Source organism: Castor canadensis, chromosome 5, assembly GCF_047511655.1.
Source record: "Castor canadensis chromosome 5, mCasCan1.hap1v2, whole genome shotgun sequence".
NCBI classification, from domain to species: Eukaryota; Metazoa; Chordata; class Mammalia; order Rodentia; family Castoridae; genus Castor; species Castor canadensis.
In genome coordinates, this window is record NC_133390.1 from 164,062,603 (window position 1) to 164,086,461 (window position 23,859).

At 36.3% G+C, this 23,859-nt stretch overlaps 1 protein-coding gene and 1 non-coding gene across 3 annotated transcripts in view; one reads left to right on the top strand and one right to left on the bottom strand.

The window, feature by feature from the left end:
• Top1 (DNA topoisomerase I) overlaps window positions 1-23,859 on the top strand; it is an 85,779-nt gene that overhangs the window by 43,986 nt on the left and 17,934 nt on the right. Inside the window, exons 7-13 of one of the 2 annotated variants that reach the window (XM_020184485.2) lie at window positions 815-890; window positions 5,026-5,132; window positions 11,605-11,720; window positions 15,850-15,971; window positions 17,081-17,203; window positions 17,957-18,144; window positions 18,416-18,560. In XM_020184485.2, coding sequence (XP_020040074.1) covers window positions 815-890; window positions 5,026-5,132; window positions 11,605-11,720; window positions 15,850-15,971; window positions 17,081-17,203; window positions 17,957-18,144; window positions 18,416-18,560 — 877 coding nt within the window. Of the gene's footprint in view, window positions 1-814; window positions 891-5,023; window positions 5,159-11,604; window positions 11,721-15,849; window positions 15,972-17,080; window positions 17,204-17,956; window positions 18,145-18,415; window positions 18,561-23,859 lie in introns of those variants that run through there. The other variant, XM_020184489.2, reaches the window with a different exon arrangement.
• On the bottom strand, window positions 3,775-3,859 carry LOC141423699 (small nucleolar RNA SNORD103/SNORD85). The gene has a single exon (XR_012448523.1). It is a non-coding gene; the product is annotated as a small nucleolar RNA SNORD103/SNORD85 (small nucleolar RNA).

A 23,859-nucleotide genomic window follows, 5' to 3' on the forward strand; every position in this document is an offset into this window, starting at 1 on the left:
GGTTCATGGACTGGGTAACTGATTTCTTTTTGAATTATGATAGGTGGTGTTTGCTAAGTGAATAAGTAGTATACCTTAAATTTATGTGCAGACTTACTGTAGAAATTTCAAATAATGCATGAATTCATGAAGGGTATTTAACTTAATTTAAGTTTATCATCACCTCCCTATCACATATGAATTAAATTTCTCATAGGATCTGTGTCTTCCAGGCATAGACTTCATTCTAAATGAAGTTTCAGTGTGTAGAGTTAATGAATCTGCCCTGTTTAAGACTTATATGTACCTCTTTCTCAGATTCAACCAGTAAGATTAAATTCTATTATTTTCAGTCTTGTATAATTTATTATACTCCAGGAATCTGCAAATAATTTATGATAAAAATGGATGGAAAGGCACAGAAGAAAAACTTAGCAAACACATTTGTATTCATTCAGTGCAGAATTTTTTTCTTCATTCTTCCAACAAGAATGAAGAACGGCTACTGTTGTGTGGTAGCCGTTGTGCTATGGATCTGTTTCCTAGGCTTCCATCTATGGAGGTCTTCAATAATGGCATCTATTTCTGTATACATTCCAGAGCTCCATTTCCCTCCCAGCCCTGTGTGTAACATAAGTTCTTTTGTTCTTTATAGAGTTAGAATTATTGTTCCTGGTCTGGCCTTCTTTTACTTTTTCCACTCCTGTTAACTCTTGACCATAATAGCAGTCATGCCGGTCATGAAGGCTTCTAAGAATTTGGAGGTCTTAATCCTGTGGGTGAGAATTCCTGAGTCATAATAATGTTAATTGCATATCCATGTTCCCCTTTCTAGTGCTGATTATAAACCTAAGAAAATTAAAACAGAAGATATCAAGAAGGAGAAGAAACGAAAACTAGAGGAAGAAGAGGTTAGTAAAGAGACTTAGGCATTGAGGGCTTAAGTTTGGAAGTGGGAGTTTGCCATAAAACAACTTTTGAAGGCAAATGAATTTTAGGAATTTATTGGTTTGTTACTGTGGGAAACAGTGTGAGTATATTTACATGTATACTCATACTGGTAGCTGTGGCATTGTTTGTGTTAAAATCTCTCTGAACTCCTAAAGTATTTTAAGTTAACCTTAAACCAGCAGTGATTCTACTCTTTTTTTCTCCTGGGGTACCCATAGCTATGCTGCTGATATTCTTTGAGAGAGAATGTCATCTTTAAGTATACAAAGGAAATTCATAAGAGACCACATTTTGGCTTATAACCCTGAAGAATTTTCCTTGAGAACTTTTTTTTTAATGTTTTAGCCAACAAAGCATGGTTCACTTGCTTTGAGTAACTAACGGGTGCCCCCATGGACATAAGATGAAATCCAAGCTTTTAAGCACAACTCTTCTCAATCTGGCCCCTGCATCTTGGGCTTTATTTCCTTTTGTTCCTCTTCAGCTCACCTTGTTCCAGCCATACTGGCCTCCTTTGTTTGTTTTCCATACCAGATTTTACTGTGCTTCTCTGCTTTATGTAGCACATGTAGTTCCTTCTGTCTAGAACACACGTGGTCTTCCTTCTTTCTTATCCTGGTCTATAAATTTCCTTAAAACCTCAGCTTAATTCAAGTACTTTTCTAAGGATTCTATTTGATACTTGAGGTAGATTTAATATGTAATAATATGGTTCTTCCTTTTTTGATTTCTTTAGTAAAAATTTGAAATTAAAAAAAATGGTATCAGAAATTTCTAGGCATCTTAAATTTTTACTCTTCTAAGAGAAGAAGGGATTGCGTGAGTTCTTAGCTTTTATGCTGCATTTGCATGTCAAAGGCAAAATGAGTTCATACCTATGAGGTGGGTACCTTGAAGTACCAGCAGTAAAGATAGTAAGTGCAGAGACTTCGGAGTGCAGTTTAAACTAGGGATGGTGGTGCACACCTGTAATCCCAACACTAGGGAGGCCGATGGTAGGTGGATTGTGAGTTCAGGGCCAACCTGGGCCACATAGCCAAACTGTCTCAAGAAAAAAAGGAGTGTAATTTATCATAGTAGTAGTAAGAATAATTTTAATATTCACAATTAAATGTAATAGCTACTTACTGTGTGCTAGATACTGTTCTACATGCTTTATATGAGTCTAATTTCACTTTATCCTTATAGCGACTATAACAGATGAATATCCCTACTATTTTCTGCAGATGCAGAAACTGAGGTATAGAGAGTTCAGTCATTTGTCCAAGCTCATATAGCTTCTAAGTTGTATAGCCAGGATTTGGTCCCCTGCAGTCTGAATTAAGAGCCACCATACTAGCTACCATGTATCCGGTTTCCTGTGAAACTGTACAAGGAGGGGAAGAAATGTTTTTAGTTAAATCATATAAACAATATTAGTAAGGTAAGCCATAGAGAGATAATCAGGTCCTGAAGTTAGAAAACTATAGTTTTTCTAATGGCTTCTTAGTAGAAGTTAGAGTTAATGAAAGCCAATTCAAGGAATTGAGAATGAAATGTTATAGTGGTTATGACAGCCAGTCACTACACTTTCATGTACGTAATTAGTACAAACTAGTAAAGGAAATGTACAACTGGAGTTCTTTACACATTTTGTTGCTTTTTTGTTGATATTGCATTTATGTAGAACAATACCTTTACTCTTTTTTTATTTTACAGCCTCCCCTACCTTTGCTCTTGAATTTATTAAACCATTTGGAAAAAAGAACTGTTGAGTTTTGTTTTGTATTTTCTTCTTTCTATTTAGCAACCCTCCCCCTGTAGGAAAAAAAAAATGCAAACTGAAAGACTGAATTAATAGACAGTCTTACTGTGGCAGGACAGTAAGTCCCAGATGGACAGACTCTATCATTAAAGCTCACTTTTTGGCCATGGGCTTTTTTTTGTTTGTTTCTGGGAATTGTGTTGAAACCTCTCAGTGACTGATTATCACAGTTTGAGGCTTGAAATCCTATAGTAGTTTCCTTATGGGACCATAAGCATGCCTGTTTAGAAGGTGATCAGAGAATATCTTAAGTGGAAAACATTTTCCTTTCCTATGGTGTGTTTCAACCTAAATAGTAAACACTGTCTGAATTAAAGTGATCCTCTAGTGTCTTCTCCAAAAAGAAAATATGAATGCACTTATTTATTCCATTTAAATAATTACTGCTATTTTTGGGCAGAACTGGGGTTTGAACTCAGGACTTCCAACTTGGTAGGCAAGTACTCTACCACTTGAGCCATGCCTCCAGTCCTTTTTAGCTTTGGTTATTTTAGAGAGGGTCTTGCTTTTTGCGCAGGACCACAATCGTCTTATTTTAGGCTTCCTGCTGTAGCTAGGATTACAGGCAGATGCTACCATGCCCAGCCTTTTCTGTTAAGATGGGGATCTCACAGATTTTTTTTCTCTGGACTGGCCTCTAACCTCGATGATCCTGAGGTCAGCTCCCAAGTACCCAAGATTACAGGCATGAATCACCAGCACCTAGCCATTTTTTTTTTATTCATATGTATATTCAATGTTTGGGTCATTTCTCCTCCTTCCCCTACCTAGCCATTTAAGTTAATTTTTTTTTCCCTCTTCATGGAAATATTTATTCATATGTTCTGTCCTTAGAGAGTTTTCTCTGAGCACACTAGAAACTTCCCCACGATTAATGCGCTAAATGATGCACAGTCCAGGCATGATCACTAGTGCAGCTGTGTTCAGGGAGTGGAGGCCTTCTTCACAGCATCTCCATACACCTGTATGAAACTCAACCTTGAAGGGCTCTGGCCCCCTCCAGCCTTCAACTGCCATCCTAGCACCACTGGTTGATGGGGTCTGGCTCAGAACTCAAGTGCATAACAAAGAATCTCATTACTGAACTTTGTTCTCAGTGAGAGCAAATGGGTCATCATTGCCATGTTTAAATTAATTTTAAACTGGTACACAAAAACCTAAAAATTGTATATATTAGTTGTGTTCTTTTCTGTTTACACATTTGCATTCTTCCTGCCCTTTTTAAAATAGGTGTGGTGCTGTAGCTTTCCTCTTTTACCCTAAAAGTCATTTGCTTATAGACCTTGAGTTTATCCCTATCTTGATTGCCATCATATCATGCAGTAGTCCTAGGATGTTTTTCCAGCCATTCCCATGAGTCACATTCTGTGTTTTTCTCATAAACTTAGGCTCTTGTCATGGTCAGTAACAGCTACATGATCTTGATCAAATGGCAAAACCTCTATTTTAAACTTTCCATGATTATAAACAGAAGAGGTCTAGGCAATTCTTTCCAGCTCTGCCATTCCGTAATTGATTTTAAGATGGTTCAGAATGATCTAGAGCAAAGGAAAAAATTCTTTTAAGTGTTCAGATTCTGAACACTCTAGCCATTGAATATTACAGTTTTTGTCTGGGTGTGTTTTGAGATTTGTCTTCCTGTATTGATAAATTGCTCTTATTTAGGTTTGATGCTCTCTTATTGTGCTACTGTGATAAGCTTATATATGCTTACAGTTCAGAGAAGAGTCATAAAGAAGTAGTACCATAGGAATCAATACTCATTTTCAGACCTCCCAAATACTTGCTGATTATTACCTTGTGTCTTCCTGTGTCATAGAAAGTATTCCCCCATTGAGTCAATCAGTAATTTCCTTTCAAGTGGCATACTGAATATCTTTGTGTGGCATCCTATACCCAGTATTTGATTATATTTGAAGAGGTTTTAACAACGATTAAATTTTAAAATAAAGTAGAAAAAATGTAAGTGAGGAAAGCACACTGGGATTTTTTTCTGTAGCAGTGCTTTCTTGGACACTCCTGGGTTAAAAAAAATAACAGTTTCTCTTCCCCTGCACTGTGAGTGTTTTTAACGCCTTTCCTGCATAATCATTTATCAGAATTTTGGGAAATATTCCATTGTGAAGTAGCAATAAATTTTTTATTCATCTGTCAAGTAATAGGATTGGACATAAGATCTTTCCAGTTGTAGTATTTTATTATTAGTTTTTCTTCCTAGAGGCTCCCCAAAACTGCCTCCAGAAGTGTGATCACTCCTTATTTAAGTGCTTTCTCACCATGTTTCTTTGTAGGATGGTAAATTGAAAAAACCCAAGAATAAAGATAAAGATAAAAAAGTTCCTGAGCCAGATAACAAGAAAAAGAAGCCGAAGAAAGAAGAGGAGCAGAAGTGGAAATGGTAACATCTCACCACTGGGCTAAAATGTCAGCGCTTTTATTGTACAACCTAATTAAACAAGAGCGTTAAATTACTGAAGTTAATCACCTGACATTTGGGGGAAAATACTTTTAAAAATCTCTAGAATAACATCTGAAATAAGTTATCCAGGTCCTAATGAAATAATTTACTAACTTTAAACATGTGGATCTCAAAACTAGGTTCATCCTTTCAACAGAATGAACTGTAGAAGTATAGATAGGAGGGAATTTGGCATATGAAGAAGTGCAAACGCGTCTGTTTATTCCATTTAAATTGAAATAATTTTTAACTGATACATGGAGACAAGAATTGTACGTATTAGTGGGGCAATGTGATGTTTTGATATATGCATTCATTACATTGTATAATGGTTAAATCAGATTGAACTTCCACTCATCAAACACTTATTTCTTTAGACTAAGAACTTGATATACTCCTAGCTTTTAAAATGTACAGCTCATTATTAATACTGCAAATATTTTTTATATGATAGGATTCTTAAATCATGTTGGGAACACTGCCTGTTTGTTTAAATAAGAACAAAACAAACCTCCACAAGAAAACCTGGGTGAATATTTGTATAGTTGTAGAATAGTGAAGATCTTTTGAAGCAAAATATAACCAGAGCCATAAGAAACTGATTTGCAAACTTGATACATTAAAATTGAAAATTTCTATGTAGCAAACAGAAAACTTCATACCATTAAATAATCCTAGACAGGTGAGGTGGCTCAACCCTATTATCTTAGCTCCTCTGGAGGCAGAGATCAGGAGTTACAGACCAGCCTAGGCAAAAAAGTTTGAAGATCCCTGTCAACCAGTGTTTGGCTATGGTGGCATACACCTGTCTCACAGCTAACACAAGGAAGCACAGATGGGAGGATAGCAGTCCAAGATGGTCTGGGCATAAAGCAAGACCCTATCTCAAAAATAACTAATTCTAAAAGGGCTGGAGGAATGGCTCCAGTGGTAGAGTACCTGCTTAGCAAGTGCAAGTTCCTGAGTTCAAACCCCAATACCATGCCCAAAAAATCCTAAAGAAATATATTTGTAATATAAAGGAAAGGGCTAATAATACTTAACGTGGAAAAAAAAAAATCTTGAAGACGAATGTGAAAGGAACAATATAATAGGATAGTAATCATAGGAAAATTAGAGTCTATTAGAACAATCTAATAGAAAAGTGAGTTCATTAAATCAAATTTGTGGTTAATAAGCATTGAACTTCACAAGAAGTTAAAGATGCAGAGAAAAATAGCATACATATTTTTGTTTAGTGCCTTTCAGGGAAAGATTGGTAAGTAAAATTTTTAGATGTTTTTAATGTGAAGAACAGGCATTTTCCTGTTCTTTCAGACAGTGTTTAGCAGTGGCAGGTTATCTTTGACAAGTATATTAGTTATGGAACTTATATTTTCTACTGTTAGAATTTTGAAATACACACTTTTTTTTCCTTTCAGTACTGGGACTTGAACTCAAGCCTACACCTTGAGCCACTCTACCAGGCCTTTTTTTTTTTTTTTAACTGTTTGCCCAGGCTAGCTTTGAACCGTGATCCTTCTGATCTCTGCCTCCTGAGTAGCTAGGATTACAGGCCTCAACCACCGGCACCCAGCTGAAATACAGATTTTTAATGTTTATTTTTCTTAACAATTTTTTATTTCACCACTGCAATTCATATTTATGTGGAAAAAGTTGAAGTAATCCGGAGGTTTATCAGTTAGAAAAACAAAATGAAGTTCCCCTTTATTTTCCTTTCCTGCATTCCCATTTTCCTTTCTTTCCAGGTCCATTTGTGTTTATTTACTGACTTTTATTATTTAGAACAGTGATGTCCCTGTACCTTCAAGGAAGGGGGAAAAGCAGTGTCCAGAGAGGTGGCTGGGAGCAGCAGAGCAAAAATGTGGCCACACAATCACAGCTGTGTGATTGGTATGTTAGTGTGATATCTTAGGGTTAAAATGGAAGTGTAGAAAAGAGCAGAGGAATCCTGGGCCTTTCCAGACATCAGAGTTACAAAACAAAATAATGTGTGGTTTTTATTTTCCTTACTTTTATTTCATTTTTTTCTTTGGAATCAATCAGGTTTTCAGTGATCTTTCCCATAGTTCATAGTGTAGTGACAGTTTTTTATGATGTTAGTAAACAGTGTTTTAATATAAAGTGATTGTGTAAATTAGAGGTTATTATTGGGAGTCATGAGAATGGTAAGTTAGTAATTATCAGTGTGTTGCAAATCTTCAGGTTCTGTGGTTGATGCTCTCTGCTCATTAAGTGCATGTGTTGAATTGCCTGGTCACTAGGAGCTCCCTGTTGTTTTCTCTCCTCTTTTGGTGCTTTGGCTCTTTGGAAGCCCAAGGCAGATGTATTCTCTTTGTCTAGCCTGTGTCTGTGGAATTAGGTGCCTTTGAGGGGTCTAATAACCCAATTGCTTTTGTGGCTGAAATCCTTATGACTGTTGCCACAGGTAAACTCTGAGAGCCCATGACTTTGGTTTTTATTCTTGTTTTGGTTTAAAGGGAAATTGGCTAGTCTTAAACTAAAGGTGGTTGGTTTGGGAACAAGCAGTTTTTCATTACAGTTTCTAATGCATGCTTTCAAATTGATTGCTCAATTTTGTGCATTATTTTCTTTCCTTTTTTTTTTTTTTTTAAGTAGAACTGGGTCTTGAACGCAGGGCCTCTCACTTGCTAGGCAGGTGCTCTACCACTTGAGCCATTCTGCAGCCCTTGTGCATTCTTTTCAAACAGTGCACATATAAATTTTCAGAAATGGAGGATAGGAATGAATAGCCTCCTAATCCATAGCTTTAGTCTTCTGGTTGTATATTGAAGTCCACTGATTGCTACCATCTTTACTATTCCTCTTGCTAGCCCATTAAAAGAATTGCACACTTCATCCACATGCCAATGTGCAGAACTTTTGCCTTCCTCTGAAATCTGCAAATAAGTTTGTCCTGACCAACATACTCTGGTCCTTATCTCCCTTTCTTTAGTAATTGTGGGAATGAGAAAATGATCCAGGTTCCTCTGATTTTCACCGCTGTATGACGTTTTCTTCGCAGAAACAGTGTTACAAATGGTGGCAGTATCCTTAGATTCGTCATGAAAATCAGTTTAACACAGATAACCCTGCTTTTAACTGGTACCCGTTGTAGCACTATTGGGTTTGACCGCTGGGTGCACTACACTTTTGTGTCAGTGCTGATCTCTTGGAACTCTAGTTAGTTATAAACAGATGATTCTTTGCCAAAAGACTTAAAAATTGGGTAGTTTATTGCTAGTGTTAGGTTTGACTTTAAATGGAGCTTCTAAAGTCTCATAGCAAAAAGGAAATGTTTTAAGAAGTTAGTAGTATAATGTTGTTAAGGAATTTGTGTTGAAAGACATGGATACCGTCAGTAATAATGGTAAGAAACTTAAGGAATATGATTATTGAAAATTGTTCTCAAGTCAGAGATAATCTCTCCTTAATTCCTTTTCTCTCTATTTACTGAACTAGAGCTAGAACTCAGGACCTTGTGCTTGCTAGGCAGGTGCTCTACCACTTGAGTCACACACCCCAGCCCTTTTGCTTTAGCTGTTTTTTGAGTGGGGTCTTCTGGTTTTTGTTGTTGTTTGCCTGGCCAGGTTGGATTGTGACCCTCCTATTCATGCCTCCCATGTAGCTGGGATCACAAGTATGCACCATCACATCTGCTTATTGGTCGAGATGGGATCTTGCTAACTTTTGCCTGGGTTGGCCTAAATTCTCCTGGTCTCTGCCTCCTGTGTAGCTAGGACTTACAGGTATACACCCTGCCCTGTGACCTTTATTTCTGAATTTTCATAGATTATAGAAATTTTGCAGTATATTGTGAGGTACTTGATAAGCCCAAGGAAACTTTGATTTTAAAAAAAGTGAATTTACTTTCCTGTCTTGCACTCATTTGTATTTTCCTACCTTTCCCTTTTCAGGCAAATTTTATTATAAAATTACTGCCTAATTTGAATTAAACCAGCTCACCATAGAAGACATTTTGATGCCTAAGTACATGCTTTTTCTTCACGTATATGTGTGTGAGAGACCTAAAAGGTCAACACTGTATGATTTTATTCAAACATTAATAACTGTCAATCCAGTAACATGAGGATTAACATGTTACTGGAGAATATATTCTGTCTTTCTGTTTAAACTTTGGTTTAGTGTTCAGTGATTCAGTGGATCTGTTAATTCGCTTAAATGGCAAAGAAGTTGCTCTGTCTTCTAAAGATTAACTGTGTTGAAGTTGAAGGAATTATAAAATAATTTGAAATCTGAATTTAGAAACATGGAGTTGATTAAAAGAATGAAGCCAGGTCCCACAGTTTGGGAGACTACATAGTATTCCGAGTCCCTTCATAATAATTGTGCGACTGCTACAACAGACTCCTTGCAAATGCTTTCACTTGCATGCATGCATGCATGCATGCGTGCATATATATTTGCTCTGATTTGGAGAGTAATAAACTTTGAGCTTGAATGGGTTCCTGCATCAAGGCCTTTCTTTGGTTGATGACTGGTGTGGAGGTGCTGCCAACTTTTATCTATAAAGTGTTAGGTTCATACACAAGATCTTAAATGCTCCTTCCAAGTATAAATCTTTAATTTTTAAAATGTTATTTCAATGTATATTTAAAATACACGTAAAATTTACTGTCTTAACTTTTTAAATGTATACTTGTGGTATTGAGTATATCCAGATTGTTGGACAATCATGACCACTTTCAGAACATCTTTTGTCTTGCAGAACTAAAACTTTGTACCCCTAAAACACTTAACTCCCCTTCCCCCTCATGCCCCTGGTAACCATCATTTTGCTTTCTATCTCTATAAACTTGACTGTTGTCAAGTGACTATTGTGGGTTTCCTTTAATGCACAGGTGGTTTCAATTCCAACTTTTCTTTTTGTTGCCATTGCTTTTGGTGTCATGTCTAAGAAATCATTGCCAAATGCAATGTTATGAAGCTTTTCCCTTATGCTTTCTTCTAAAGGTTTTATAGTTTTAGCTCTTGCATTTAGGTCCTTAGGTCTTTGATCCATTTTGAGTTAATTTTTATATAGTCTGTCAGATAAGTGCCCAATGTCTTTTTTCTGCCAACTTCAGTGTTGAAAAGACTGTCCTTTCCCCCTTGAATGATCTTAAGCACCCTGGGTGAAAATCATTTGACCATATATATTGACTTTGGTTTTGTATAATACACAGTTTGATATATATTTTTTTATTTGATATTTTGAAACTTCATTTAAAATATTGGACTTGAAAGGAATTAATAGAAATAATAGAATCTATATAATTTGTCTCAGAAGAATGCCATAGAGTTTCTTTTAAGGTAAAAATAGTGAAGATTAAAATCTGTAACATTTTTAAGTACTCTCTCTACATGTCAGATGGATTCTATCTGGCCAATTTTTTTTTTTTTTTTTCAAATGTGAGGGTGGTGAGAAAGTCTTACTTGTTCCAGAGAAAAGGAGATGTTTGAGACATATCCTTCAGTTATAGTGTGTGATCCTTGATTAGATTTTGCTCTATAAAATTGACCAAGATTTTGTATACCATTGGGAAGTTCATAATCAGACTTAATATTGGAATAATACTAGAAAAATTGATTTTGTTTGATGCAATGATCGTATTTGTTATGTGGGAGGTTATTTTAGTGAAGATACTTGCTAAAATACCTAGTGGTGAAGTATCACATCTGTAATTAACTTTGAAATGGTTCAGCCAAAATAGGAAATGGAGCAAAATTTTAGCAGTTGTTTTTATGTAAGTAGTATTTATTGTTTTTCTGAATGATTTTAAAAGCTGTTTCCCCTCAGCTTTAGGTTCATTTGTCTGGTAGATAGTTCTAGATAATCCCAAAGTACTTTAAACTCAGTGTGTCCCAGTTGAACTATTATTTCCTGTTTTTTTTGTTTTTGTTTTTTTTTTACTATATCATGTACTTTCTCATACGATTGTTTTTCCCTGTATTTTCACCTGTATCTTCACTCTCTGGAGGCATTTTCCTTTATATCAGCAGCATAAATAATACTTGTGTGTATAGCATTGTGGTACACTGCTGCAGCATTATGGTAAAGCAACTGTTTTCATTTACATATCCCTCACTCACTGCTGAGCTGCTTGAGCGCTTTTCTAGTATCTTTGAACTGAGCAATTGAAACATAGTTTCCTTTATTCACCTGAGTACTCCAGTTTACTTCTGTCTTCTACTATTTTTCAAAGTGAAAGGCACTGGTTATTAGGCTGGTGGAATGGCTCAAGTGGTAGAGTGCCTGCCTAACAAATCAAAAAAAGACTGGTTATTTTGATCAAAGCCTTGAATAAGTCCAATCAATTAAGCAGATAATTGTTTTGGCATTTTAATAGGTAATGATCTCTATACATTAGGCAAAATGATCAGTAAATGAGGTTGTGCTTATTTTTGAAAGGTGGGAAGAAGAGCGCTATCCTGAAGGCATCAAGTGGAAATTCCTAGAACATAAAGGTCCTGTATTTGCTCCACCATATGAATCTCTTCCAGACAATGTCAAGTTTTACTATGATGGTGAGTTGTTCCAAGGTTTTCTGATTCTTGACCAAGAAAAGAGTCTGCTTCTTTTTAGGGACCAAAACAAAACAAAACACCCTGAAAGACCCTATATTGGATAGTCTTTTCTGTTTATTTCATTTTGTTTTTATGTTTGGTTTGGAAAACAGACATCAAATATGTAGCTGTTAAAGGTCCATTGCTGCTGAAAAAGTACAGTGAGAAAGCAGCTATTAATGTCTTTACATAATTTTAAAAAAGGTCCATCTACATAGTTTACAGCTCATGGTCCACAAGCTGAGGGTTTTTGTTGTTTTTTAATCTGAAAGTCATTTCTCGGAAGCTGTTCTATGGAACATCGTTGTTAGAAAATCTTCACTTGGGTAGTATTTTATTTTAGTGACAGTAATACAAGCCAACAAACTACTTCTCACAAGAAATAGTATTTGGCTATGGATTAATTAGTCTGCCTTTCAACCTCTAGATAGGGCTGGTAGCATCTATCACTCATTCTGAATAGTGCAGCACTATACCTCTGATACAAGCTGCTTTAAGAAGTGCCCTGCCCAGGTCTCTTAGAATCCTTTGAATTGCTTCTTAACTGTCACCAGCATTTCTGTCCTTGAGTTGAAGGATTTGAGAGTAGTCTTTAACATGCTTTCTGTTAGGAGTATAGCAGTATGGTAGCTGGTAATGTTCACTTTATCTCCCTCATTCGAAGACTTCTACCCAGAAATAGCTAGAACATTGTTCCTCAAACCTTTAAATGCTTAAGATTCACAAGAGTAGCTCTAGTCCCATTTAATTAAGATGTGGAGGAGTGGGACCGGCTGCTTTTAGACCAAGTGATCTTCTTACCAAACATTGAGGAATACTGGGCAGGAAAGCTGCTGAAAAGCATTAGTGGTAAACACTCAAGAGAGTTCTGGTGCATCTCTCTGTACATCAGCAGTAGCTTCATGGCCACAGTTGTTTATGGCTTTAGGTAGTATAGGCTGAACATCCCAAATTTTAAATCTGGATGTTCCAAATCCAAAAAATTTTGAGTGCCATTATGATACCACAAAAATGAAACTTCATTTCATGCCCATGACTATTAAAGATACTATATATAGATATATAAAGTGTATATGAAACATGAATGTATTTATTATTTTTATTATTTAGACCTGGGTCCCATCCTTAAGATAATTATTTTATTTATATAATATATATCAATAGATAGATATTAAAATCTGTCAGGAAAAAAAAACCAAACAAACCCTATGCATTTCTGGTTCCAAATATTGTGGCTAAGGGATGCTCAGCCCGTTGTTTTATACTGAAGGGCTGGTTCTGCAAGCGAGGAAAGTCCAAGCTTGGAAAGTCAGAATTTGTTTTTTAAAAGAATATATTTACTAACTATGCCTGTGTTCAGACACCAAGAGCCAGATAGTGCTACTGACTTAATCCCTGATTTTAGGGAGTTGGCAGCATAACAAGACCGCATAGTCTAAATGGCTTCATAGTCTCAATGGCATTTGCCATTGAGAAACAGTTTGACTGCTGTTAACCAGAGAGCAAACAACAGAGTTCTTTGAGTCCTCTCAGTGGGTCATGCCTGGAGATTCTTAAATATGATTTAAAGCTAAAACTCCTGATGATGACAAAGAGCCTAAGACCTTTAAGAAGACCTATAAAAGTATAGGTATCCTGTAACCCTAGTCTGGGCTCACTAAGAGCTTTTGAAAGCTTAATGGCAAAGCCCTGCTTTGAGGTTCAAGGTAACTAGAGTGACAGGTAGTTCCCCTAGTCTTGGAATTTCTCTTACTTTTTAAGATGGAGTAGATTACTGGTTACTGGTTCCTTTATAGGAACTCCAGGGTACTAGTAGCATTTTCTTTCTTATTCTTCCCTCTGGGACTACTTCCCTTTTATTGTACAAACTTCCACTCTATAGTAAGTCAAGAATATTTGACTTACCACTTACCAAACTGATAACCTAAGGGCTGCCCACTCTCTGAGGAGAATTCTAATCTGTAGAACCTGCCAGGGAGGTAGGGCATGGGCTGGCTGAAGTGTTGAATTGCTGACTTTGCTAAGGACCTTCAGTTTTAGCTCTGACTCAGCAGTTTGCTTTTCCTGGAGCTCACTCTTTTCCACAAAGTACTGCCATTGCCAGGAACTTTCAAGTCATCCTCCCACCCCTCTGCAGCAGGGAGCTGTTATTTCATCTTTTGACGGCTCATTTAAAACATGAGGAGTCATAATAGCTTCCTCTTTTGGAACAGAATTCAGTAAATGGCTCAAAGAGTCAGGGTTTTTTTTGTTTGTTTGTTTGTTTCCTAAATGTCTTCAATGTTTAGTTGTACCAAATACATTGGAGAACAGTTTATTTTCTTCTTGCCATTTAAAAATTGTATGTGTTTTAAATTATTATATGTCTATATATCTTTTTTTTTTTTTTTTAAGTTTGAGACAGGGTTTCACTACATAGCCCAGGCTGATCTGGAACTTGCTTTGTAGTCCAGGCTGGCCTCAATCTCATGACCCTCCTGCCTTAGCCTCACAAATGCTAGGATCACAGTCATGCACCACTACATCTGGCTTAGTATTTTCCTGTATATTGGAAGAATGTTGCAGTTTTACTGGCAAGTTTGGCTCAGAACTGAATGGGGGAGTACTGAAAAAGAGTAGGAAGCACTACCTAAAAGTAGGTTATCTTTCCAAAGTATCTTCCTTCCAGAGATGAACTTTGAGGTTGAGAGGACAAACTGCGCCACCTGTTGGCCTTTTAAGTAAATTATGGCTTCTAAACAGATTTTTTTTTTTTTTTCCTGTCTACCATGAGTTTCAATTCTGTGCCCTGGTTCCTTATATTCTTACAATTGGGGATAATAACTTTCCAACCATCATGAGATGAAATGTCTTCTGAGTTTTGTAATGATAGGTTGCAAATAGGTTTCTATAACCAGAGTAGAATCCTCCACTCAAATTATACATGCTTATGTAACATTAAGTCAGTGGAATTATATTTAACTTTATTTAAAATACAGCCAAATGCTATTACAATGGTTTCAGATGGTGTTGTAAAGTTGGATTTTCAAGGAAAAAAATGGAAATTGGCCCTACAGTATTTTTAAAATTCTTCTTTGAAAAGTAGATTAAATTTCCAAGTACTTTCTTTTTATTGCTTTATTAACTTAGGCACATAGCTTTAAGGTCTACCCAGGTTTTCTTTACCAGTTAGTAGCATTTCATTGTGAGAGGCAAGAGCTCCTTTAGAGCAGCTTTTACACAAATACTTGCATGATGCCAGGATACCCCAGCTGTCCCTCATGCTGTGGATGAATTCTGTTTTCCTAAAAGAGGCAGCCTTGTAGTACCTATGCTCCGTAGTAATTGGAAAAGAGGTACTATAAGCAAGATTCAAGGAACAAAGCATTGCAAACTCTACTGTGCGTATGAGCGTTGTTAAAATGCAATTTCTGATTCAGTAGGCCTAGGGTGGAGGACCAAGATTTTGTGTTCCTAACAAACTCCTTTGTAATACTGATGCTTTTGGTCTGTGAACCACACATTGAATTATCAGGGTTCTAGAGAAAGGTCTCACTTAGGCTTTTCATATGGGAAATCTGGGCTTGCCTGCTATGGATATTTTTCTTTCATTCATATTCCACCCACCTAACTTTGAAGAAGAAAGATGCCTATTTCTTTTCCCCACAATTCCTTTCTTCCACTCCCTGCCCTATCCCTTCCTCCCCTTCTTGAACAGAGGCTGCTTAGCTTAGCAGTGGCAGGAGTCCCTCTGAGGATTTCATTTTTAAAAAACCATTGAAGAGGTGTAAAGGACCCTGCTTGCTGAAAGGAAAAGGAAGAGTGGCTGGGCCTTCCCCAGGTCATCCCTGTCCTGAGCAGGCACTTGGGAACAATTAACTGGCATAGTCTCCAGAGAATGACCCAGGTAAATATTTGCTAAAGAGAAGGAGAATTTATACAAGTAGATATAAATCAGTATGTTGTCTTTGTTATTGTTGTAACTATGTGTTACCAAACCTTTGTTTACCTTGGAAAGGTAAACTATTATTAAAGAAGTCTCCAGCACTCAGTATTTATACTTAGAATGTGAATGCTACGCCTCACTTTTTGCAACCACTTTTTCCTCTAGGTAAAGTCATGAAGCTGAGCCCCAAAGCAGAAGAAGTAGCTACATTCTTTGCAAAAATGCTGGACCATGAATATACTACTAAGGAAATATTTAGGAAAAATTTCTTTAAAGACTGGAGAAAGGTATTGTAGCCCATGTATTAATAGCCTAGTAGTTGTCAAAAATGTTGATTAAGTACTAAATTAAAACTGCAGTTTTATTTTTTAAAAAATACCTGGCATAAAATCTGAGTTTTATGAACTTTATTGAATTAAAAGTTTGTATTTTTTGTCTCTTCACTTACTGTACTAATGTGGTTTCTGTCCAACCAGAATACTTCTGTTTCCTGTCAGCTCTCATGTGATTGCAAGAGGGGGTTATCAGATTAGGCCAAACAGAAAACGTCAATTCTAGTTGAGCAATGGAAAGTTGGTATAGGACTGCCATCTGCTGTTGCAAAGAGAGATAGTAATCTGACATCGCCTTCTGTCTTAATTCTTGTTTACTTTTCATTTGTTTTCTGCTCTTGAAGCCACAGAGACTATATCAGCCTAAATAATTTTTAAAAATCTCATTCTCAATTTGGATAATGTGAACCAAGGCTGTAAAGTTTACCTCCTGAAGTAACTCTGAAAATCAGATTTAATAAGTAAATAGAGGGCTGGGCACCAGTAGCTCATGCCTATAATGTAGCTACTTGGGAAGCTAAGATCAGAAGGATACTGGTTCACAGCCAGCCTGGGCAAATAGCTGGCAAGACCAAACTCCAAAATGACCAGAGCAGATGGACTGGAGATGTGGTAGAGTACCTGCTTTGGAAGCACAATGTCCTGACTTTAAACCCAGCCCCAAACCCTCACCCACACCCCCTCCCACTCCCCAAAATAAAAAGAATAGAGCAAGGGTAATGTTCTGAGAGAGAATGAGTAAGGAAATAAAATAACTGATTTATATTCATTTTTCTGAAACTAGTGTTCATGCCTAGAGATTTATGACAGTGTGCCAAGGAATCCAAGAGACTACGTGAGAGTAATCTTTCTCAGTGATAAGTCGTTTAAAATATTTTTGTGTTAAATACATATTTTATGAAAAACAATTTTTTTTTCAAATCTCACTAAGATTGGCTACCTCTCTAGACACCTTCAACTAAAAGAAAAATTTTTTAAATCATGTTTTTCTATAATTACAAAGAAACCAGAGGACTTAATTGGTGTATTTACATTATTTTATCTCCCCTTTTTCATTTCATTAGGAAATGACTAATGAAGAAAAGAATACTATCACCAGCCTAAGCAAATGTGATTTTAACCAGATGAGCCAATATTTCAAAGCCCAGTCGGAAGCTCGGAAACAGATGAGCAAAGAGGAGAAATTGGTACTATAGCATTTGTTAAACCTCTAGAGAATTTTGGAATAGTGATTGCTCAATTAATTTTCTTCTTGGTTCTTGTGACACACCACTGACTTCAGTAATTCACATTGTTCAATGCTTAATCTAAATTTTCTTGAAGGATTTTAATTATGCTGAATGTTATAAATAAGCACTTTGTTTAGTAGGACAATATAAGAACCATGGTATGCCACTGACCTAAAACACAATAATTCCCCTAATACAGTATTTAAGGATGGGGCAACCTGTCCCACAGTGGCTTCTAGATCCTAGGATTTAAGACAGCTGAAATAATACTGTCCTTGTACTTGTACCTCCCTATTCTTTGCTCTGGAATCTAGCCACACTCACTCGTCTTGGCCATTCTCTTTGTTGAAGGATCTTTGTAGTATCCAGCTTGTATGTTTCCTTGCACAGGCTGCCTGTGTTTGGAAATGTTTAATTCGGACATAGATACATCTACTGATTTATATATTCTCTTGTTGCTTTTATGCAACAATGGCAGAGATGAGTATTTCCGTCTAAAATACTATCTATCTAGAAAAAGTTGCCAATCCCTGATCTAGAGAAATCCAGGCTAGGATTTTATATGTAAGTTTGAAAAGTTCACTTGAGGTTTTCCTTTATTTGAATTCATTTCTTAATGAATCTTAGACTTTATCTTGACTTTTCTCCCACAAGAGATAAAAATAGGTGAATAGAGAGCAGCAGTTTGAATCCATTTTTTCTGTATTCCAGAAAATCAAAGAAGAAAATGAAAAGTTACTCAAAGAATATGGCTTCTGTATTATGGATAACCACAGAGAGAGGATTGCCAACTTCAAGATAGAGCCTCCTGGGCTTTTCCGTGGCCGTGGAAACCACCCAAAAATGGGCATGCTGAAAAGAAGGATCATGCCTGAGGACATAATCATCAACTGTAGCAAGTGAGTACAACAGTTTATCCTATGGGCCAGAAATGAAGTGGAAGGCTTTCTTCCTTGCTGTTGGTTGGGACTGTTTCCATTTTAAAAAGGACTGTTTGGGAAGGAGCTCCTTAAGATAGTGTGATATTTCCATGGATATGTCTCACTGACTTGTAAAGAGAAAACTTGGAAACACACTCAACATACACATTCGCTTTAGGCCATGAAAAGTGAAATATGATTCTCACTTCTCCCTTCACTGCACTGCTCTCTTGCTTGGTCATTTTCACAGAGATGCCAAGGTTCCTTCTCCTCCTCCAGGACATAAGTGGAAAGAGGTCCGACATGATAACAAGGTTACTTGGCTGGTCTCCTGGACAGAGAACATCCAAGGTTCCATTAAATACATCATGTTGAATCCCAGTTCACGAATCAAGGTAAGGGGAGGTTATTAATGGCCATGTCCACTAGTGGGGCTGCTAAATATCTTTTTGTAATGTAATGTGAGGAAATGTAATGTTGTTACCATCTAGACTCTCTGCTAAGAGAAGGCAGTAACATCTATTTGTGTGTGTGTGTGTGAGTGACATTTGTACTCTTAGTCATTTATCAAGTCACAAATATTTATTGATATCCCAGTAATGTGCCAAGCACAGTGTATGGTAGTATTAGGAATTGTGTTGTTTAACAAGATAGATTGCAATCCTTGCCTTCACACTTGCTGTTTGCTGTCCATTGATCAGGATATGATGAATGTGATAAACATGTTGGGTTTTATAGCTCTCTTCTTCCTGACCTTACTTGACACTGAGGAAGGAAAATAATTTCTTTGAATTGAGAAACATGGTTTGAACCTGTAGATTCTTTTTTTTTTTTTTTGGCTTTTCAATTTTTTATTTTATTTATTTATTTTTTCTTTTATTATTCATATGTGCATACAAGGCTTGGGTCATCTCTCCCCCCCTGCCCCCACCCCCTTCTTTACCACCCACTCCACCCCCTCTCTCTCCCCCCCACCCCCTCAATACCCAGCAGAAACTATTTTGCCCTTACTTCTAATTTTGTTGTAGAGAGAGTATAAGCAATAACAGGAAGGGACAAGGGTTTTTGCTGGTTGAGATAAGGATAGCTATACAGAGAGTTGACTCGCATTGATTTTCTGTGCATGTGTGTTACCTTCTATGTTAATTCTTTTTGATCTAACCTTTTCTCTAGTTCCTGGTCCTCTTTTCCTATTGGCCTCAGTTGCTTTTAAGGTATCTGCTTTAGTTTCTCTGCATTAAGGGCAACAAATGCTAGCTAATTTTTTAGGTGTCTTACCTATCCTCATATCTCCCTTGTGTTCCTCGCTTTCATCATGTGCTCAAAGTCCAACCCCATTGTTGTGTTTGCCCTTGATCTAATGTCCACATATGAGGGAGAACAGAAACCTGTAGATTCTTAACATACCTCTCATCTAAGTAGGTTCCACCAGAACCAGATGGGATGATTATTAAACTGTATTCTGTACCTACGTGTTATTTTTTTATTGACAGTTATTGAAAGAAGAAACTGTGTTGGGATCTTGTTATCCAACTTGTTACATACCTTCTCTAGAGAGTCCCAGGACCTTACTCTCTCTGACATACTCTGGAAATATGAGCATCAGCCTAAAAGAGAGCTAGGTTTCACAAAAACACAGCCAAGGAATTAGTTCTGCAGAGACCGTGACTATTTTATATTCAGGAGATTGAGGCTAAAGGCCTCCTTAATCATGGTTTATAGAAATTTCATGTCTGTTAAGATGTGAAAGCCAAGTAAATTACCAAGACTAAATTGCACACTTTCTAGCTTACAGCTTCGTGTTCTATATTTCACTACTTTTCTAATGAAAAATACCCCTCTGCATTTCCTTCAAATCAATTGGAAAACATACTTTTCCTAGTGTAGAGTCAGAGAACTGCGCAAGCCATTTAAAAAAGAAACATTCTGTCTCTCTTCTGAGATAGCACAAAGTTTATAGGGCTACAAAAGTGAATAAACAATGATTCTGGTTCTCAAGGAACTTACAGACTGGTGGGCAAATTGGATAAGAATTTAATTGTGCTAGAAGACAGTTAAAAGTTAATTGCTGTAGATAAATAGAGCAGTTACTCCCAGCATTTAGAGATCAAAAGCAATTTTAAAAAGGAAATCAGGTTAAAGTTATGTTTTATTTATTTATTTATCTTTTAAAATTGTCATTATTGTTTACTGGGGTACATTTGTAACACTTATAAAAGTGCTTATAATCCATCTTAGTTAAATTCACCTCCTTCACTCTTTATCTTCCCTCCCCCCATTCTTAGAATAGTTTCAACAGGTCTCATATTTTCATACATAAGTATGTAATATTTCCACCATATTCACTCTTCTACACTCTCAATTTATATCCTCCCCCACACACACTGGTACCAACTCCCAGAAGACATTTTTGTTTAAGATATTTATCCAGAGAGTTTCATTATGATATTTTCATATATATGTGTATTTTATCTGAGTTGGTTCATCTCCTTCATTTTTCTCCTTTCTACTTTAGTCCTCTTCTTACAGTGATTTCAACAGTTTTGAAAATTCTATATTTATTTTTGTATAGAATGTACATCAACCATAATCCCTTCTTTATCTCTTTTACACTCCACCTCCTGCTAATACCCTCTTTTTAGCATTACCTGTTTTTCATTCTTGTCCTTCATGGTTTAGGTGTCTGTTCATTGTTCACTGGAATTTTTGTCTTGGTATTTATGCATGTATCTGAATTGTACTAAGTAAGTCAATGTAACCCCCTTCACTGTACTTCCTTTTCCAGCATGCTTTCTTGTGTCTTGTTCTACACTACTGTGATGTGTTTCATTATTCTCTATCTTCCTTTTAAAGTTATGTTTTAAATGGTCTTTCAAACAAAGAATGGTGTGGTATAGACATAGAGAAGGTAAGCACAGAATATGTTGAGACGCATAGGTATGTGAAAATGTGTAACAAAACAAACTTTGAAATAGTAATGGTTGCAGAGCATTGTGAATGTACTAAATGTTCCTTATGGTAATTTTGTTATGTATGTTTTACCACAATAAATTATCAAAGTAATGGATATTGCATTACTATTAAAAAGCATTTTCAAATCAGTTGACATTTGATTCTTTTAACAACCATAACAGACATGTACTTAGGCTACCATTTTGTAGATGAGTAAATTTAGACAGAGAGTCTAAAAAAACTATCCAAGATCTGATAGTTGGTAACCGAAACTTTAATCCTCTTAGCATTAAGAAGTCATACTTCTTCATCACATCCTGCTGCCCAATTTTGGCAAGCCTTTAATGATATGCCTAAGAGAAGTTCATGTTCTACTCCAGTGAAGGGTTTTGAATGGAAGGGTGTCTTGAACATAGGTAGTCTCAAGCAAGATTTACAGGCATGGCACTGTAAATACACTGATATTTATAAACTGTGATAAATGTTGCAAAGCAGAAGTTACGGGATATCATTTAAAAGTATATCAAGGAACATGATTTGGCCTCTGGGGTTCAGAAAAGGCCTTTATAAGAAGGGAATATTTAATGTGAGATTTAGGAAATGAATGGATGTTCCAGACAAATAGCCTTCTGAAATCCCTGAGATGAGAAAGAGCCCAATAGTTTTGAGCACAGAAAGGAAGCCATCACAGTTGGAATACAATGAGCAAGAAAGAGGAATTAAAGGAAGTGATAGAGGAAGGCAGGCTAGATCTTCAGATCCTACTTAGGTTTTTTTTTTTATTTTTACATTATCATAAGTCCAAAAAGAAGCTACTGACCTAGATTTTAAAGAGGGAAATATAACTAGACTTGTGTTTTAGAAACTTATGACGTAATTGATCATTCTACTGTTGCTTTCGGGAGATTGAATTGGACACAAACAGGAAGTTGGGAGACCAATAGAAGGTGATGGAGAGAGGTAAGAAATGGTGATGACCTAGATAGATGATGGCAATGGTAATGGAGAGAGGTGAACAGATTCCAAATGTGTGTGTACTGAGTACTCCTATAGGCAAAGATTTGAGTTGATAGTAAGATTGAAATTTTTGTTAAGTAGGCAGGTAGACCAACTCAAGAGCAGAAAGTCATCCAGCTTTATTCCAGACAGTACCCAGTTAACTGCTTTACACAGTAAACAGATTTGCAGGTTTCTGGATGATGACTATAGCAGTAAACTTGGAAGTCATACAGAGGTAGGCACTCCCTAGAACCCCGTACCCAAAACAGAATTCCTTACTCCAGTCAACTGGTATGGGATTCCAAGAACAGTCATTACAGGTCTGGAAGGGTGGTGTTTCACACAGCAGAACAGTGACCTTTTCTGAGGTTGAAGTTTGACAGCACCTTGAATAGTTTTTAACTTTGTATTGCTACCCATAGAAGCATTCTCTTTTTAGATAAAGAAATGGAAAGATAGAAACATTTGGAGTTCTGTTTTTAATGAAATATTTCAAATATCCAAGAATAAATAAATAATACAGTGAACATTCATGTGCTTACCATCTGGATTTATCAAGTCTTAATGTTATGACCCGTGTTTTAGGTTACTTCACTGCATTAAAATACTGTGATAAATAGGCCTCTGTGTACCATTCACCTTCTTCCCTGCAAATTACAATGATGAACACTGTATTTTAATTTTCATGTGTATTCTTGTATTTTTTACAATATATTTATATGTGCATAAACAATACATAATACTGTTTACAAGGGTTTTGTTTTTTGTTTTTTTGAGGGGCGGTGGTACTGGGGTTTAAACTCAGGGCCTAGCACTTATTAGGCAGGTGCTCTATCGCTTGAGCCACTCCTGCAACCCTCATTAAGATAAATTTGTTATGTTGTAATGAAAACAACATTGAGATTTTTATTGAAATTGCATCAAATTTGTAGATTAATAGGGAAAGATTATAGTACAATACTGAGTCTTCAATCCATAAGCATGTTATACTTCCTCATTAGTTCATGTCTGAATCTATCCTCAATATGATTTTCTATTTCTGTCTAATAGAGGTTCATCCATTTTTTAAAAACCTTACCTCTGAGAAACTTTATTGTTTTTGTTGCTAATGTAAATGAGAGTTTTTTCCTATTACATTTCTGTTGGCCACTACTGAAATGGTTGTGCTCTTGACTTCTGATTGTTGCAAGAATTGCTCAGAATTGTTCAGGATTATTGAACTTTTATTAATCTTTAAAGGATGTAATTTGGACAGTTAAATTACCTAAAAATAAAAACAGTTTTAAATCCTTATTTTTAGTTCTTATACCTCATAATTCTTTTGCTTAAATTTTACCTTTCATTTTTAAGCATAATTGTCCTTTAAACCCTAACATTCCTAGTCAAAAGTTGTAACAGTTACAGATTTTATTTGCATTCAGTGTTATATCTCATACCCACTGGGTTTTAATTTCTCAGTGAAATACCCCATTTAATGTACATTTAGTGAAGATCCAATAGTCACAAATACTCACCTTTGCCTACCTGAAACTTTCTTTTTCTTCATCATAACTTGATAATCTTTTCTCCAATAAAGAATGTATCAGCTAGATACCAGTGGCTCATGCCTGTTGTAATCCTGGCTACCAGAATCTGAAACCTGTGATCTGAAACCAGAGATAAGGAGGATCGTGATTCGAGACCAGCCCAGGCAAATAGTTCTTGAGACCTTATCTCAAAAATACCTAACACGCACACAAAAAA